At 43.2% G+C, this 17,803-nt stretch overlaps 1 protein-coding gene and 1 long non-coding RNA gene across 2 annotated transcripts; one reads left to right on the top strand and one right to left on the bottom strand.

The window, feature by feature from the left end:
- The first annotated feature begins 184 nt into the window (after window positions 1–184).
- polq (polymerase (DNA directed), theta) lies at window positions 185–17,696 on the top strand. The gene is made up of 35 exons (XM_089005757.1): window positions 185–443; window positions 527–590; window positions 678–1,018; window positions 1,092–1,318; window positions 1,550–1,726; window positions 1,799–1,929; window positions 2,009–2,165; window positions 2,241–2,352; window positions 2,418–2,619; window positions 2,712–2,853; window positions 3,539–3,685; window positions 4,107–4,319; window positions 4,394–4,536; window positions 4,607–4,796; window positions 5,108–5,250; window positions 5,389–5,582; window positions 6,185–6,309; window positions 6,590–6,833; window positions 7,504–8,842; window positions 9,321–10,587; window positions 10,703–10,834; window positions 10,910–11,100; window positions 11,682–11,889; window positions 11,960–12,153; window positions 12,737–12,865; window positions 12,933–13,107; window positions 13,184–13,304; window positions 13,912–14,015; window positions 14,102–14,184; window positions 14,265–14,366; window positions 14,435–14,546; window positions 15,368–15,492; window positions 15,883–16,018; window positions 16,104–16,210; window positions 16,422–17,696. Exons 1-35 carry the CDS (start codon window positions 370–372, stop codon window positions 16,533–16,535), a joined length of 7,665 nt encoding a protein of 2,554 aa, XP_088861883.1. The 5' UTR covers window positions 185–369; the 3' UTR covers window positions 16,536–17,696.
- LOC148892811 (uncharacterized) lies at window positions 857–14,994 on the bottom strand. The gene is made up of 3 exons (XR_016116176.1): window positions 14,964–14,994; window positions 14,073–14,210; window positions 857–969 (listed from the first exon to the last, which is right to left on the bottom strand). It is a non-coding gene; the product is annotated as an uncharacterized LOC148892811 (long non-coding RNA).
- Window positions 17,697–17,803: the final 107 nt, after the last annotated feature.

Here is a 17,803-nt window from a genome sequence, read left to right as displayed (position 1 = left end):
TGAAATATCGACACTCTGTGTCAAAAGACTATATTTTCAGGAATCGTAAAACTGTAGTTTAGTTCATATTTGAATACATGTACAGTTACGTCGAAATCCTACAGGAACGTTTACATACTGATATAATTTCCCACCGGACTGTTTTCGGTGAAACAATAGGAGCGATATCGGCGGAATTTTTGAATTAGTGCAAACAGGATATATATGTTTGATCGGACAAAATTGCAACAGTGCATTGTTGGTTTTTTTCACCAATCTTTTACTTCTGTGATTCCAAAACAGTTTTTAAAACAGCGACGGAAAACAAACAAGCCGATGTCATGTTAAGTAACGGCAACCTTCAAACACGCTCATCAAAGTCAGCACAACATGAGTGCTGTTGGTGGTCCTCCTTTGAAAAGAAAATGCTATATGGGTCAACACAAGATCAAGAAGAAAAAGTTGTAAGTTCGTTTGTAGATGTTAAAGATATGGCATATGATTTCATCGAATAAATGTAAAAAGTTATTTTTTCCCTCCGTAACAGCGAGGAGCCAGCTCACAGTGACAACTTGTTCGAGACAACCAATTGTATACCAGGCGGCACAATGGTGAGATGGATATTGGTACTGTGCACTGCATTTGTAAAATGACAGATCCTTAAACACAATGTCACTTTATTATACTGTGTCGTGTAGGGGGGTGGGCTCGGAGAGTCCACGCTGGCTCTTGATGAAGAGATCCTGAAAGTGATGCAGGTGAATGACCGTGGGAATAATGCTTCTGATGCACAGAAGAAACCTCACGTTTCTGCAGACTCGGAATTTCACAGTGTTCAGGAAAATGCCTTGAAACAAAAAGTCAAGAAACCTTCTAGAACAGCCAACTGCAAAGACCTGGCTCAACGCCTTCTGTTCAGTGAAGACTTGGAGGAATCACAACAGCCTGCTCGGTGTCAGATAAACAACAATTCAGGACCAGCTCCTGCATCTGTCAGAAAATATGCAAAAAGTCACCAAGGGGAAGAAACTTCCATTTTGTGAGTCCTGATTGTGAGACGGATGTAATATTTAGCTGTTTTTACTATTGATCTCATACTGTTTGTATTCCAGGAGACAGAGGCTTTGTCATAGCAAGGACAAAAATGGAGTTAAGAACACAAGTGCAGGTCCGTCACATGATGTTTCTGGGGATTACATTTTGTTCAGTCCTACACACATGGCTGATGCTGTGAAGCAGGCTAAACTGCAGCAATCATCACAGAATCAATCCGTCTCCGTGCTGACGGTTCCCAGCGGCATAGAGTCTGATACTCTCAGTGACGCCCTACCTCAGCCAGGTAAAACAGCCTTTGATCATAAGACGACCAATATGAGGTATGACCTCATTATTTTTATTGATCATTTATTTCATCCTTGATCAGTCATAGAAATGTGGTCATCCTGCTGAAAGTGTATTTTTCTGAAATTATATTTGTAAGGCAGAAATATCACTTCATCCATCATCTCTGTTTGTAATTTGATTGTCTTCATTTTTATTGTGATTGCTTTGTGTGTTCTGTAATGTACAGGCTTGGCCTTGTGTGTTCCCGACACACAATCAGACAAGCTTTTGTTATCCAGTTGGGGCTTACCCACCCCAGTCTTGGAGTGTTACCACAAGCACAGAGTAACCCACATGTTTTCCTGGCAGGCTGAGTGCCTCAGCCTTGGTCAGGTTCTGCAGGGAGGTAACCTGGTCTACTCCGGTAAGACATCTCCATTGAGTAAAAAAAAAACATTTTAAATATTAAAAAAATAAATTGTTCTTGTTTTTATAGCTCCAACTAGTGCTGGAAAGACTTTGGTGTCTGAGTTGCTGATGCTGAAGCGCGTGTTGGAGACTAAAAGAAAAGCTCTCTTTATTTTGCCATTTGTTTCTTTGGCCAAAGAGAAAATGCACTATCTTCAGGTGAGGAATAGGAGGGAAATTGTGGTATATAATGCACGTGTGTCAACAGTATGGTTTATAGATTTCTATGGCCCTGCAGAGCGTATTTGAAATGGCGGGTGTTCGTGTGGATGGTTACATGGGAAGTACATCAGCTGCTGGCGGTTTTTCCTCTGTGGATGTGGCTGTGTGCACTATAGAGAAAGCCAACTCTCTCATTAACAGACTAATAGAGGAAGACAACATTGGTTTACTCGGTAATACAACCTCGAAAGACAGTTTATGAGTGATAATCATGTGTGAGTTTTACATGGTGATTTTTGTGCTGCTAGGTATGGTCGTCGTGGATGAGTTGCACATGGTTGGAGATTCCGGAAGGGGATATCTGCTTGAACTTCTCTTGACCAAAATTCGCTACATTGCACAGAAGCGCAACACTGTCGGGTTTGTCTTGTGTGTATGTGCGTGTGCACATTCTTTTATTTGAGACAGATTTCCCGTTTCAATAGGTCACTTTCTGAAGGAGTGCAGATAGTAGGAATGAGTGCCACTTTGCCCAACCTATCCCTCCTGGCCAACTGGTTAGGTGCAGAGCTTTATCAGACCGACTACCGACCGGTACCCTTGCAGGAGCATCTTAAGGTGGGCTGCAGCATCTATGACAAGAGCCTATCTGTGGTTCGACACTTCACTCCAGCACTCTCAATAAAGGTAAATAATACTGAGTGTAGGTTGATGTGTGACTTAATAAATGAAAAGAAAACATCATATTTTAATAACCGCTTCTGTACTTTTTTATCAAGGGTGATGACGAACACATCGTCAGTTTGTGTTATGAGACAGTGCATGAGGGCCATTCTGTACTGCTGTTCTGCCCCTCCAAGAACTGGTGTGAGAAATTAGCCGACAGTATTGCCAGAGAGTTCTTCAACCTCAAACATACTGGTAATTTTCAGTTTGACCAATTTGATCAAAAAATGTATGTGGCTATTTTGCTTTTACAATAGTACTTTAAAGGACAACCGATGTCTCCGGACAAGTTGTGTCCATAATTTGTAAAATGGCTTCAAATGACTTCTACTGAGCGTATTTTACAAAGATTCCACCGCGTATAGCTATATTTTACGTTTTAAGACTCGCGCTGAATATTCCGGAAGTCTTGTTTTTGAGTTAGTGATGTCACTGAAGGAACGCCCCTGACCGAAAAAAAGGACACGTTGTAGCAGTCCTTCCATCAAGTCAATGCATTTTGCTGTGCTTGTTTGGTCTGAAAACGTCATGTTGCACCAAAAAGAGCCAGAACAGGGCGACCAAGCTCCATATAAGGAATTTATCAGCCTGTGGAAACAGGCTGATTAATTCCTCACAGGGAGCTTGGTCGCCATTTTCTGCCTCTTTTCTGGGACGCTACATTGCAGTCCCGATGCCTTAAAATGACACAGAAGGACTTCTTTAATCAATTGCAAACATGTATGCTTTCCTCTTCAGAACTATTTGAATCATCTTCATAACTGGATGTGTAACAAGAAAACATACCCAAAGGGTGTTTTACTGCCAATAAAAGCCACAAAATATATACAGTATTCAAAGTGTGAATATGCAAACACATACTTGTATAAATGTCTTGCAGAACGTGAAGGAAAATTAGAACCTGAACCAGTTTGCTTGAATCAGGAGGGACTAGTGGACGTCATAGGCCAATTGAGTCGGACTCCAGCAGGATTGGATACCATTTTGAAGCGTACAGTCCCATGGGGGGTGGCCTTTCACCATGCTGGTAAATATACAATCACTTCTTTTCAGATCAGAATCAGAATCATCTTTATTTCCAAGTATGTAGAACACACAAGGAATTTGTTTCCGGTAGAACACGCTGCACTAGTATCATCATCAAAAAATATATTGATATTACTTTCTTGAGTGTTACAAAACTGTCATTGCCTTTTTTTCAGAGAGCACAAGAACAATACATTTTAAAGCTGTCATATGTCGCGTGACCAAACCCACAAAACAGCTGAGCTGTAATGTTCACAATGCGACTTGCCTCATGCGAGTGTGTGTCCGCGGTAGTCCGGGTGAAATAATATGTGACTTTTATTTTAAACCTCAAATTCACCACAGCGAAAAGTGCTAGAAAAGCTTGATAATCCTGTGGGTGGCTGAATTTGATTGAATGAAAAGAATAATCTCCTCTGCAGGTCTGACATTTGACGAACGTGACGTTTTGGAAGGGGCTTTCCGTCAAGGCTTGGTCAGGGTCTTGGCCGCCACCTCCACTCTCTCGTCAGGGGTCAATCTCCCCGCCCGCAGGGTCATCATTCGAACCCCGACCTTCAATGGGCACCTGCTGGACCCGCTTACATACAGACAGATGGCTGGACGAGCAGGGAGGAAAGGAGTGGACACCACGGGTATGAAAGAAGTACAGCCTAACTGACGGAAAACGATCACGTTTGTTGTCATGATGAGTTTTTGCTCATTCCAGGTGAGAGTGTGCTAGTGTGTAAGGAGGCGGAGCGTCAGAAAGGTCTTAGTCTCCTCACAGGCGATCTTCAGCCAATTCGGAGCTGCTTAGTGAGAAGGCAGGGAGATGGTGTCACGTCCAGCATGCTTCGAGCCATTCTGGAGGTATGATTGTGACTGATTGACAACCTGTCATTTTTTTGGTCATATATGATGACGTCACTCTAACCTGCAGATCATTGTGGGAGGAGTAGCCAGCACTCCCCAGGATGTGAGGTTATATGCTTCATGTTCACTTCTCGCTGCTGACATGAAATGTAACAGCACACAGAGCTCAAAGGAAGACAGCAACAGGGGGGCCATTGAGGCCTGTGTTGAATGGCTCATGGAGAATGAATTCATCAGTGTTCAAAAAGACGGCGAAAGTAAGTAGTGTGTCAAAAGCATCACCACATTTGATTGTTTTATGTATCTTTTCTATAGCACATTCAAATAGGATTAAAAAGAGGCTCTAATCAAGATTGAACAAGGCAACGTGACACAAAAATATTAAACCCGTTGACCATACGTTTCATATTCTTCTCATTTTTTGTTAACATATAGTTTGTGATACTGTCAAAAACCTCTCTTTGACAAGGCAGATGCATTATTCTGCTCTCGGGTTGGGAGTCCAAGCACTGCTTTTGTTACAGTTCAGATAAATCCTTCTCATCAATCGATGCGTGTGTATTTACAGAAGAACAATACTGTCCCACTCAACTCGGTGCCGCCACTTTGTCCTCCTCCCTCTCTCCTACCGAGGCACTGGGAATATTTGCAGATCTGCAGAGGGCTATGAAGGGCTTTGTGCTGGAAACTGACCTGCACATTCTCTATCTGGTATTGTTTTCATGAAAGTCCTACAATCCCATCTCTAATTGTATCAGTAAATACATAGCTGAAGATCCTTCAACACGTTCCAAATCATGGTAATTCAAGTATCAATGCATAAATGCTATTGAAAGCTTTCCCCATCAGATCACCCCGTTGTATGCAGAGTGGACTACAATAGATTGGTATCAGTTCTTCTGTCTGTGGGAACAGCTGTCCACATCGATGAAAAGAGTGGCTGAATTGGTGGGCGTCCAGGAGGGTTTCCTGGCTCGCTCAGTCAGTGCAAAACTTGTCGCCAAAACTGAGAAACAATGCAGACAAATGGCAATCCACAAAAGGTAATGCGTACATTTATGAATTGATGAGATACTGTATTTGTATACTTGCTCTATGTAGTTCTTTTTATGAAATATTTTTGCGTAGTTATACATTTCCGTCTTCTGACATTTCCATTATGTATAGAATACTTTGTTTTTATCTTTTCACTCCGCACATCCCTTTCAATTTTGCTGCTGTAAACTGCAAATTTCCCCATTTTGGGACTATTAAAGGCTTTCTGATTCTAAGAATCATAGTATGAATTTATGGGCACTGCTTGACTTTATGCAGAAGAGTAATACAGGATTATATTCTATAGGAGAAAATGGAATGTGGATGGAAGATTTATTTCTGCTTGTCAAAACTAATTTTATTACATTTCATTAGATGAGCCTTTATATGTCAGCAAAAAAACAACAGCAAAAACAAAAAAAAAATAAAGGAGCTGCTGTAAAGGTAGCCACACTCGCTGCGCCATCGTGAAATAAAAAACAAAAAAAAAACATAAAACAAATAATGTGACACAACACAAAAAGACACATTCTTCAGTGTTTAGCACATGTTCACTGTAGTATGTACTAATTTCTAAATAAATGAAATAATAAATGGTATGCCTTCGCAGGTTCTTTACCACTCTTGTACTGCACGATCTGGTCACAGAGGTGCCATTGGCAGCAGTGGCGTCCAAATACAACTGCAATCGTGGGCAGTTGCAGTCTCTCCAACAGTCTGCTGCCACATATGCAGGTACTTGTGAATGAATGAGAAACTATGGAATGGGTATTCTGAGTATCAATTATTTCTGCATTTAATTCTGCACATCACATCCTAATATGTTCAAATCCTGCGGAGTTCAATCAATGGAGATCTGTCAGAAAATGCACTGTCAAATATCTCAAGGTAATTAAGCACATGTTGACAGTGTAACTAACATATTTCCCATTCATATTGCAGATAAATAACCTATTTGTAGATGACATTTTATACATGCCAAACAAGCAATGATGTTGCTTCATTCATCTTTCAGGTATGGTGACAATGTTCTGTAGGCGTCTGGGTTGGGGTAATATGGAGCTGCTGCTGTCACAATACCAGACTCGCCTGAGCTTCGGCGTCCAGCGCGAGCTTGTGGATCTGGTAAGGGTTTCCCTTCTGACTGCGACAAGGGCTCGAGCGCTCTACGCCCAAGGCTTGTGCACTGTCGCTGAACTTGCCAGGGCTTCAGTAGCCGATGTCCAGAAAGCTCTGAGGAATGCTGTCCCATTTAAGAGGTAGGAGGGTTTGTGTGTAAAATGTGTAATTGCAGTTCTGTAGCACTGTTATGCCTTTCACATCTTTTTGAAATTTGACATACTGCTTTCGTTAATCCAAACCAACAGAAGTTTTTCAACCTCTTCTATTGCCTGAGACCGTTGCTTAGAAACACCCTTAGCCACATGTAGCAATGGTCGACTTAGCATACTGGTACTAGGACGCTAACTCACACAAACGCAAACCTTGTTCGTGTTTCTCAATGATCTACTTCTTCTGCTCGACCATAATTTTCTTTTGTGTCCTCTTCGGCTGAACACATGTGGTGGGGTCTTTTTCGGTCCCATAAAATCAAATGTATCCTTGATAACAATCCACGTATGAAACGGATGCACTCTGAGAAAGGGTGTGTGGAAAAGTAGTCCGGCAGCCACGGTGGCGCTGTTTGGCTGTGTGGTTTGGTGTTCTTCTGCCGAAAACTAGTCCGCCAGCCATTGTGGCGCTACGTGTGTTTCCCGAAAACTAGTTCGTATGCCAAGATGATATTCACACGAATTTAATGTTCATAAGGCGAAAGGTTCGTTAGCTAAAGCGTTCGTAAGCTGAGGTATCACTGTATTTATTTCCCACTTCAGCCTCTCAAAAAAAGTGTGTTAATTCCACAGCTGTAAATCTACTGTCCTTCCTCAGCTCCAAGCGTGCAGTGGATGAAAACGAAGTGGAGGTTATGGAGCGACGGAACCTCCGCTGCGTTTGGGTGAGTGGCGGGCGGGCGCTGACCGAGCTGGAAGCGGCCGTTGCGATAGTGTCGGAGTCGAAGCTCCTTCTACAGAGAGACTTGGCACAGCTGGGCATTCAGTGGGACCCGGCGATGCTTCTCTCTTGTGCTACCGCTCTCCGTATCACACAGCATGATGAGACTGATGGTGTTAAAAGCCACCAAGCGGAAGATACTGTTCAGAAAAATATGATTACACAGCGATATCAAAGAGAACCTAAAGGAGATCTCGTGAAATGCAAACCTGAGTTGACCAATATTGAAGCAGAATCTGATAAGCAAAGCAAGGAAGAAATGAGTGAGCAGAGAAAAGAATCCAAAGCCGTGAACACAAAACATGAAGCTAAACTGGAAAAGATAGACCAGAGAAGGAAAGATGTAAAAACATTCGTGCAGGAAGGAGTCCCAATTCAAGTTTCAATCAGAAAGGAAACACACCAGCCTAATGGTCCAGTAAGAAGTATGACACAAGAATTGACTGAAATTGTGTCCAGCCCGATGTTTCAACTCCAACAACCTTCTGAACCAGATATCCCGCCAATGCCCTTTCCTCAGTTGAGAGCACCAAGTGCCAGGTTAGAAGAGGACCCAGGTGTTCACGCAAAGCCATCAGACGATGCTTCAAGGCTTGGCATGTCACCAATGCAGCCTGGGAAACTGAAGCATTCAAAGATCCTAAACAAAGTCCTTCAATCCATCCAAACTGACAAAAAGCCACAAAACTCAACTGAGATGACTTCTCATGCCTTAAGCGCTACTGCTGATCTTGCACCTGGCTCTGCCAAAAAGACTCTAACCAAACTTCATCTCGTGTCAGACGTGTCAGAGTCTTGTCATCCTGCCCCACTCCCAGGATCCTCGCCTGAGACCAAGCGAAGATGGATGGAGACTGCAGAGGTGGCCGTGTTTTCATCTCCAGAGCTCTACATAGGCGAGAATCCAAGCGAAGAAGTGCGGCCAGAGGTCAATCTGGGAGAGGAAACGTTTGGTGACAGTTTTGAATTGGACACTCAAACTGAACGTATAATTGTCCAGCCAGATTTACAACACTGCGTTGGAAATGATGGACATCCACAGGATTTGAACGGTAGTAGTCATATTCAAAAGGAGGCGATGGTAGAAACCGGCGTGGAGCGGGATGACAAAGACAGAGGAAGTGCCAGACTTGAAACCCTGAACAATAAATGCCAATTGTTCAATATTTCCTTGACTGACAGCCAGATGAAGTTCATCCTTGACACCAGTCATCAGGTGGGTAATGATGTCACAACCCCCCCCCCCCCCCCCCCACACACACACACATGTACTTATTTATACCAAATGGAACTACAGGTAACATCCGACTTACGACCGAGTTCCATTCCGACCAAACGGCTGTAAGTCAAAATGGTCCTAAGTCGAAATACAATCAAAATTTTGAATAGACTCGGAGGCTAAATGGCTCACAAACTCTCCCCTCTGGTGCCATCACACGGGCGATTGCTGTGCAATAGTGAGATGCTGGCTGGCCAAAATTGTCATACGCATTGCCGGCCTGCTAGTGCGTTGCGATGCCAGGCGTATAATGGAATTTTTAAAAATAGGGTCTGGAGGTCGTGGTCGTATGGGTGGTCGTAAGTCGATCCGGTCGTAAGTCGGATGTTACCTGCATATTCAAATAAATACAGTGGAACCTTGACTTAACGAAACTAAAAGATAGAAAATAATCTTGGTTGTGATGTTTCTGCAGAATTCTGTCGATAACGTGGATGACGCAAAGAATGATACTGGCGCCGATGTTGCTGAGGAGGATCCTAACCGAAGCAGCAGCTTCTTATTTGACAGCCTGTATGAGAACTCTCTGAGCCCACACCAGATAGACCAGGATCGATTAGCCTACGAGGAGCAAGGTAACCAGCAGGTGATAAGCATTAACCCTCAACTTTCCCCCCAAGAAAAACGTCGCAGTGAGCTCCTTGTCAACCAGGAAGTTGAGAAGCATGAAGCGATCCAGTGGGGTGGGTCTTCTTTCAACCTGTCCGAGTGGGGGGATTCTTTACTGGTTGGTGAGCATTTTCTGGACAGACAGGACGGCAGTCACATGGAAGGTGATGTTCTTCCCGAAGAGCACTTCACATCTGCACCACAATCTTTACTACCCAGAACAAGCCAGGGAAGGCTGACGAAGGAATGTAACAAGAATGAACAAGAAGGTGAACTCATCTCCCGACCAGCGGGTGATATCATTTCAAAACAATCACAATCACATGCCGATGTTGCCCATCAGAACGGCTTTTATTGCAGTCCTGGTCTTCAGGAGATTTTCGATTGCTGGCTTAGTATGTCTGATCAACCGGTGCAAAACTGTACTTTAGGACACATTAACAACAATAAGAAAAACCCTGTAAAGACTCCTAAAAAATCTCCTCCGTCTATACAAGACAGGAAAGAATGCCCAAGGCCGGTCAATATAAACCCAGAGTCTGATTCTGTTCAGCCACAACCATCACGAGAGGAAACAGAGATTGGAACGCAGAGGCCGGGCTCTGTTACAGATTTGATACCCCCCACTCAGGAGAGAGCCCCCGTGACGGCCAGAATCAAGTTAACCACAATGTCTATCCAGTCGCCCCTCACCGCCCAGCCCGTCATTCAGTCGACCCCCTTGGGCGCCCTGCCTGGGAGACCTCCAAAATGTCCTGTGATTGATCTACCGGAAGCTTTTCCTCAATCAAAAAGCGAAAGTCCGTCTAATGGCACCGCTCTGCACCTTCCCAGCGAGAGTACGTCGCCGGATCCCTACGAGGGCTTCTCTCTTCAGCTTTCCCAAGATGCGTCATTCTTCTCCGGCAATTGTGGGATGTTCTCCATCATTGACGTTTCAAGTGACAAGCGCCTTTTCGAGATGTTTGTCAAGGAGTGGAAAACTAAAGAACGTTATTCTCTGGCTTTGGCATGTGAAAGGGTTGAGCGCCAGATGGACCCAGAAGATGAAATAGTTGTGAAACATAAGAGAGGTAATCAATGCAGATTTTTATTTATTTGTTTATTTTGCATTTGAGGGAAAATGTGAGTCGTGTGTGTTCCATAAGTCTGGTCAGACCACAGTGTGAATGCTCTTCGTGTAAACAGCACAACAGAAGCTACAAGGTGTGGATGGTTTTCCTGTGAGAGGCAGTGATGGACTGCTGTTGATTGGAATGTCTGTCTGCTGGGGAGCCAGAGATGCATTTTACATATCCTTTCAGCAAAACCAGAACAAAGGTAACCACCCCCTCCCGCCTTCCCCAACACACACAAATTAATCAGGTCATACCGTTACTCATCGTTCCTTCTCAGGTTTGAGTTTAAGCCTTGCCCCTCCGGACCTGGATGACAGTTTGCCAGTAGGCGAGAGGCTTGAGCGTGTGAAAACCCTTCTCAGCCAACCTTCAGCTGGAACGGTTGTCGCGTATGACATCATCCAGGTGTACAAACAGCTGGTGTTGAGCTGCAGTATCAGCTTGGGGGGAAACTGTGAAGATCCCAAGGTAGGCGTACCCGCGTCGGTAAAGCAAGCTGGCTTTCATTGCCGTATTCAAATAACTCCGTCGTTTGAATCGGGTACTAGGGTACATTTGAGCACTCTAACCCCCCGCCCCCCTCACTGCTGTGTGTATCCTGCTGCGTGTGTCCCCTCCCTCCTCTACCACGGATCTTGACCAATCACGTGCGGCTTTAACCAAAGACTGGGGCGGGGAATAGAGGGAAAAAAAATCTGCTGCCATTTTCAGCTCCAAGAATATATTCTCGCCAATTTAAGGCAAAAAGTTAGTTAGCTAAAGCGTTCGTCTGCCGAGGTATCACTGTACAGGAAATAAAGCAATCACAAAGATAGTAGAAAGCACCAGGGAGTAAAATTAAGATCAAGTCTTTGTGCCGAGTCCAATGCCCATGAGTACAAGTGAGTTTTGAGGTGGGTTTTAAAGATGGGCAGCGAGGGGGCTTGCCGAATGTTCAGTACTGATTCCTTCCAACTCATCCTCATCATATATACCGTTACACGTATGAGATAATTCATCCCGAGAAACCATTTTCTTTCTTCCTAATGTATGCTGATATTTTCTCCAAGGTGGCATGCTGGCTAATAGACCCTGGCACTGAGGAGAGGACTCTGGCCAACATGATTACCGTCTTCTGCCCAGAAGAGCTCCCGCTATTGGATGGCCTTGGGAATGCCCATGCTCACTGTCCCCGTGTGAGGGCAGCAACCACGAGTGTGCTCGTATACACCGCCATGAACCATCTCAATACTTTACTGGCCAAAGACGGCACACTCGGTAAGATAAGATGTAAGAATCATGACCCTGAGCAATTTTAACATGCCATATCCTGTTACAACTTGCTTAGAATACTTCAGGAGTGTCGAGATGCCCTCACACGTGTGCCTGGCTCTGCTGGAACTCAATGGAATGGGATTCAGTGTTGATGAGTGTGAGAGACAAAAGCATGTGATGCAAGCCAGACTGGCAGCGCTGGAATCTCAAGCCTATGAGCTGGCGGGACACGGCTTCTCCCTTACCAGCATTGACGACATAGCACAGGTCAGATGCTGTTTTATTTTAAGTCGGCCAATGATTTTTTTTTCGAGTATAGTCAACCCTTGTTATTTGGGAGTGATCGGGATTTCTGACATGAAAAGACGCTGGTAACTGAGGCCCATCGAAGAATATTTATATGAATAGTTTGAACCAGATGGGCAATTTAATTGATGGATCGAGCATAATTAGTGCTCTTCTCTCACACCAGCTACCTTCATAATAATAATAATCCATTTCATTTCTAAGCGCCTTTCAAAACTCTCAAGGTCAATCTCAGGCTCAATTTTTCTGTGGGTTAGCAGCAGCAGCCACACGCGCCAGTGTTCACTCAACCCAAACGTAACTCAAACAGATAGAAAGCTAGCTCGCGAGCTAATAGATAGCTAATAGCTAGCTAGATAGATAGCTCGCCAGCTAGATAGCAAATAAAGAGCTAGCTAGCTTGATAGCTAATAGCTAGCTAGATAGCCAGCTAGATAGCAAATAGGGAGCTAGCTAGATAGGTAGCTAATAGCTACATCGATAGATAGCCAGCTCGATAGCGAATATAGAGCTAGCTAGTTTGCTCCTCGCTGTCCTTTTGCAGGTTTTATTTCTAGAGCTTCATCTGCCTCCAAATGGTGACATGAGCACATTAAAGAGCAAGAAAACCCTCGGATACACCCGCAGACCCGGAGGGAGAGTTCGGCTGGGGAAGCAGTTCAGCACAACGAAGGTGCATGGCTTCTTTCTACCAAAAATACTGTTAAACGAGTCCAACTAAACTAAATCGCTTTCAACAGGATGTTCTGGAGAAGCTCCGGCCTCTGCATCCTCTCCCAGGTGTGATTCTAGAATGGAGGAGGATTACCAATGCTTTGACCAAAGTGGTGTTTCCACTGCAGAGGGAGAAGCAATATCACACCGCGCTGGCCATGGATAGAATCTATCCCATCTCCCAGACACACACGGCTACAGGTAGATCACTACAACCAGTCGTCATGTACAATACTCATAATCATCTGTTTTATTCTTTTTTTTCTTATTAATTTAGGGCGAGTGAGCTTTACAGAGCCTAACATACAGAATGTGCCCAAAGACTTTGATATTTGCATGCCGACCGTGGTGGGAGAGAGCCCGCCTTCACAAGATGGCCGCTACAAGAACAAACATGAGTACGACAATGCTGTTTTGACATACTATGTACCAGGCTTCTTAATAATCACATGTGAATGAAAACAACCCCCCCCAAAAAAACCTGGACTCTTGTACTGTCAATAGCACAGCCACCTTATGTTGACGCAATACAGTTACATATATCAATATGCTTTTTTATACTTGCACTATGTACAGTTTTTATGAAACATTTTTGCAGTTACAGCATACACCTCAGTCTTTTTATTATGCTTAGAATATATGTTTTACATCTCCCCCCCCCCCCTTCAAATTGCTGCTGTGGACTGCAAATTTCCCCATTATGGGACTACTAAAGGCTTTCTGATTCTGAACATCGATTTCATCCATATCCTCATAAAGGGCTTGCTGGAGCCTATCCCAGCTGTCTTTGGCTAGTAGGTGGGGGACACCCTGAACCGGTTGCCAACCAAGCACAGAGCCAGCCGTTAATTACAACAGCAACATAATATTAAACCAATGAAATAATGACTACTATTGCACGACAAACCATCAAGTTGCATTTTAGGGAAGTTAATGTATTTTTTTTCAACTAATGATTAAAAAAAAATCACAATTAATGTAGAAATCAAGGCTTTTATCTTGCAGAAAGAAGAGACGTTCTTTAGCCCCGTCGGTTACCACCGGTGAGGCAGCCAATCCAGGCCCATCTTTCTCTGTCAGTATGAGACATGCTTTCGTACCCTTTTCAGGTTTGTGATGCATAATCTAAACTGTGCCTTCTCACCCAGGATTTTCCCATTACTTACATTTATTGCGCTACTTCGCTTTGGTGCAGGTGGGCTGATATTGGCGGTCGATTACTCCCAACTGGAGTTGAGGGTGCTGGCTCACCTGTCCAAAGATCAACGTCTTCTGCAGGTTTCGAATGATGGACGGTATCATCACTTGAATGAAACAAAAAAAAAAAAAATAAGTGTCTGCGTGTGTGTGCACGACAGGTGCTAAATGGGGGCGCCGACGTGTTTCGCTGCATCGCCGCCGAATGGAAAAGCATCGATCCAGACGCAGTCAACGACAACCTCAGACAGCAAGCCAAACAGGTGCGTTATGATTGTGACACAAAATCACTTAGCGTTCAAGTCCTTTTTAATTTGTTTCTTCTTTCCAGATTTGCTACGGCATCATTTATGGGATGGGCGCCAAATCTTTAGGGGAGCAAATGGGCGTGGAGGAGAACAACGCGGCTTGCTATATCGAGAGTTTCAAGTCCAGATATAAAGGTAGGTTGTTTCTTCATAATTTATCATAGACCATTATCAATTATCTTGTTTCACTGAATTGGTGAGTAATTTATAGTTTCAGTTAGCACGTAAATGAACACGAGGATACGAGGCGTCATTGGGGCAATTTAGTTGTTCTTGTTGTTGTATAATGTATATAATTCAGTATGTTCACTATTTGTTGGCAGTAAATTCTGTCAGATTAAAAATAAAAACAAGATAATTCCACACGTGCTACATTTAAAACAACCACATAACTTTGCCTTCCGAAATTCTGCTAGCTTAATGCAAATCCACGATGCGCAGGGTGGCTAACGAACAGCATCGGTGTCATGGCGTTATATAATGCTTTACTCAACGGATATTTTTACAGAAACGGTGGATAAAAAAACCATTGTCTCCGATAATAATACTCACGGGGATATTTTCTTCGTCCTCAGCAAGCTACCTCTGACTGTGACGGTCCGTGTATATTTCTGTCTGTATTTCACTGCCGCCAAGTGGCCAACGCGCACACGAGAAGGAGCACCACAAGATCCATTGAATTAAAGCAAATGGTTTGCAATTATTTACATTAGTGTAGGTACGCTACAGTGACCTATATTCCACCGCGATTGTTAAAAATAAATAAAAATGTGGGGAAAAAATATACAAACTCCACCATCAAGTACATTAATTACTTTTAATTTTGTCAATCCAAAATTATCATGGATATCTTTGTAGTGGCAAAATTTTAGAGTATATTATTGACATTGGTGTATCATGTATTTTAGAGATAACTCTTGCATTGGATATTATGAGATTCTTCTGTGGGTGTTTAGGGATCAATGCTTTCCTCAAAGAAACGGTGAAGAAGTGCATCAAGGGTGGTTATGTTCAAACTCTGATGGGACGTCGCAGATACCTTCCTGGGATCACCAGCACAAATCCTCATGTCAAAGCACACGTATGTACTTGAAGTTTAACAGTGGAATGTCCTATTTAGCAGCGGATCACTTTGTTGAACTTGTTGAGTACAGTGATACATCGGTTTACGAACCCCTTGGCTTACGAACTTTTTGGTTCACGAACCTTACATTTACATATACAAACTTTTTTCATATACGGAGCTGCCTCAATGAGTGATGTGTCGTTCGTGAAAGAGCCCGTTCTTCTAACAACAAAATGGCAGCCGACTGTTTTTGTCCTCTATTCGCTGCCCCCATCTTCGGTTAAAGCCATGTGATTGGTCAAGAACGCAGCAGTGGTGGTTTAAATATTAAAGAGACAAGCAGACGACAGTGAGAGAGTTTCAACTTTGATAGAATATATTCCATTATCTTCTTGTTCTATCCAGGCGGAGCGCCAAGCAGTGAACACAACTGTCCAGGGCTCAGCAGCAGACATTGTTAAACGTGCCACTGTCAACATCCACAGGCGGCTGAGAAAGACATACCCGAAATCTCCACTTTCTCATCAACACACACATACAGGTGACACACAACCGCAGGCGGTGAGTCTGGACCAAATCTCACCTTTGCGTGACGTGCATGTGTGATGCCAAATTGTGTGCTGAAGGTACAACCGGTCATCCTCGGAGGGGCGCACACTTGAGAGGAGCCTACTTTGTCCTGCAGCTCCATGATGAACTGTTTTATGAAACTACAGAAGAAAATCTCATACAGGTAGGACAGTGTTGAAGATAACTAACTGTACACGGACTTGCCACAACATCAAGTACAGGTGCACTTTGAATGGAGATTTAGAGATCCTGGTATTAACAATTTCTGATTTATAAAAAAATACACCATTGTGGTAACATAGCTCCCCTTTGGAGAAACTAACAATATGGTTATTGTTTTTCCATAATGATGTCCCGTTTTTGTTTCTTGCCAGGTGGCTCAGATAGTGAAGAGGGAGATGGAATCAGCGGTAAAACTTTACGTGAAGCTAAAAGCCAAAGTAAAAGCAGGACCCAGCTGGGGGAATTTGGAGGACTTGGATGTTTAATATACTGTAATATTTTCTGTATAGGCTATCATATTTAAGTACACTTTTTTAATCAATAGCATACATAATGAAATACTTGAATTTTTAAAGGTAAATGAAGTAGGTGAATATATTTGAAAACTGCCAATTTGTCTTTTTAAACAATACGTCTGTACGTCTTTTTAAACAATATTGATGTGTTTTTAAAAACATGTATATCAATGACACTAAGCAATGAAATAAATGAATCTTAACAGAGTGAGAGGTGCATAGTGCTTTTAAAGGACAACCAACGTCTCTGGACAAGTTGTGTCCATAATTTGTAAAATGGCTTCAAATGACTTCTAATGAACGTATTTTAATAAGATTCCACCGCATATAGCTATATTTTACGTTTTAAGACTCGCACTGAATATTCAGGAAGTCTTGTTTTTGAGTTGGTGACGAGTCCGTACGTGACGTCACTAAAGGAACGCCCCTGACCGAAAAAAGACACATTGTAGCAGTCCTTCCATCACGTCAATGTATTTTGCTGTACTTATTTGGTCTGAAAACATCGTGTTGCACCCATAAGGCGCCAGAAGAGGGCGTCCAAGCTCCATGGAAGGAATTTAGCAGCCTGTGGAAACGGGCTGATTCATTCCTCACAACAGCTCGGTGGCCATTTTGTGCCTCTTTTCTGGGACGCTACATTGCAGTCCAGATGCCTCAAAATGACACGGAAGGACTTCTTTAATCGATTGCAAACATTTATGTTTTCGTCTTCAGAACTATTTGAATCATATTCATAACTGGATGTGCAACAAGAAAGCATCTTCTCTGGATCTGAAGTCATCGTTTTGATTTTAGAGCAAGGCAAGACGTCCTTCCAACACACATGATGTTCAACACTTTTGAGTACTTTTACATGACAATACATCCACACAACAAAAACAGAAACCAAGTCAGCAAGGCGGAAACGAATATAACATCTGGGAAAACAAAGTCAGAATAAAAATATAGAAAATGTTGCTCGTGATCCCAGAAGTGATGCCATCTCAAGTCCATCTACAATTAATTAGGAAGCATTGAGATGGAGCAACAATGATGATCAAGCAATGCTTGGAAACATGAGTTGCACTCACTTAGGTACAGGTGTGATGAAATGAGCCAACAGGCATGCATGGCGGCATCTCCACTGATATAACCTCGAAAGTCCAAACTGTCCTTAAATGTGGGCCAACAGCTTGTCACAAATGAGAAAAGTGTGGCCGTGTGGTGTTTTCAAGATTCTGTCAATACTTTTTTTT

This window comes from Hippocampus bargibanti, linkage group LG10, assembly GCF_051943395.1.
Source record: "Hippocampus bargibanti isolate YZ-2025 linkage group LG10, ASM5194339v1, whole genome shotgun sequence".
Classification (NCBI taxonomy): Eukaryota; Metazoa; Chordata; class Actinopteri; order Syngnathiformes; family Syngnathidae; genus Hippocampus; species Hippocampus bargibanti.
Note: the sequence above shows the minus strand (reverse complement) of the source record. Positions and strands in the feature narration are given on the sequence as shown.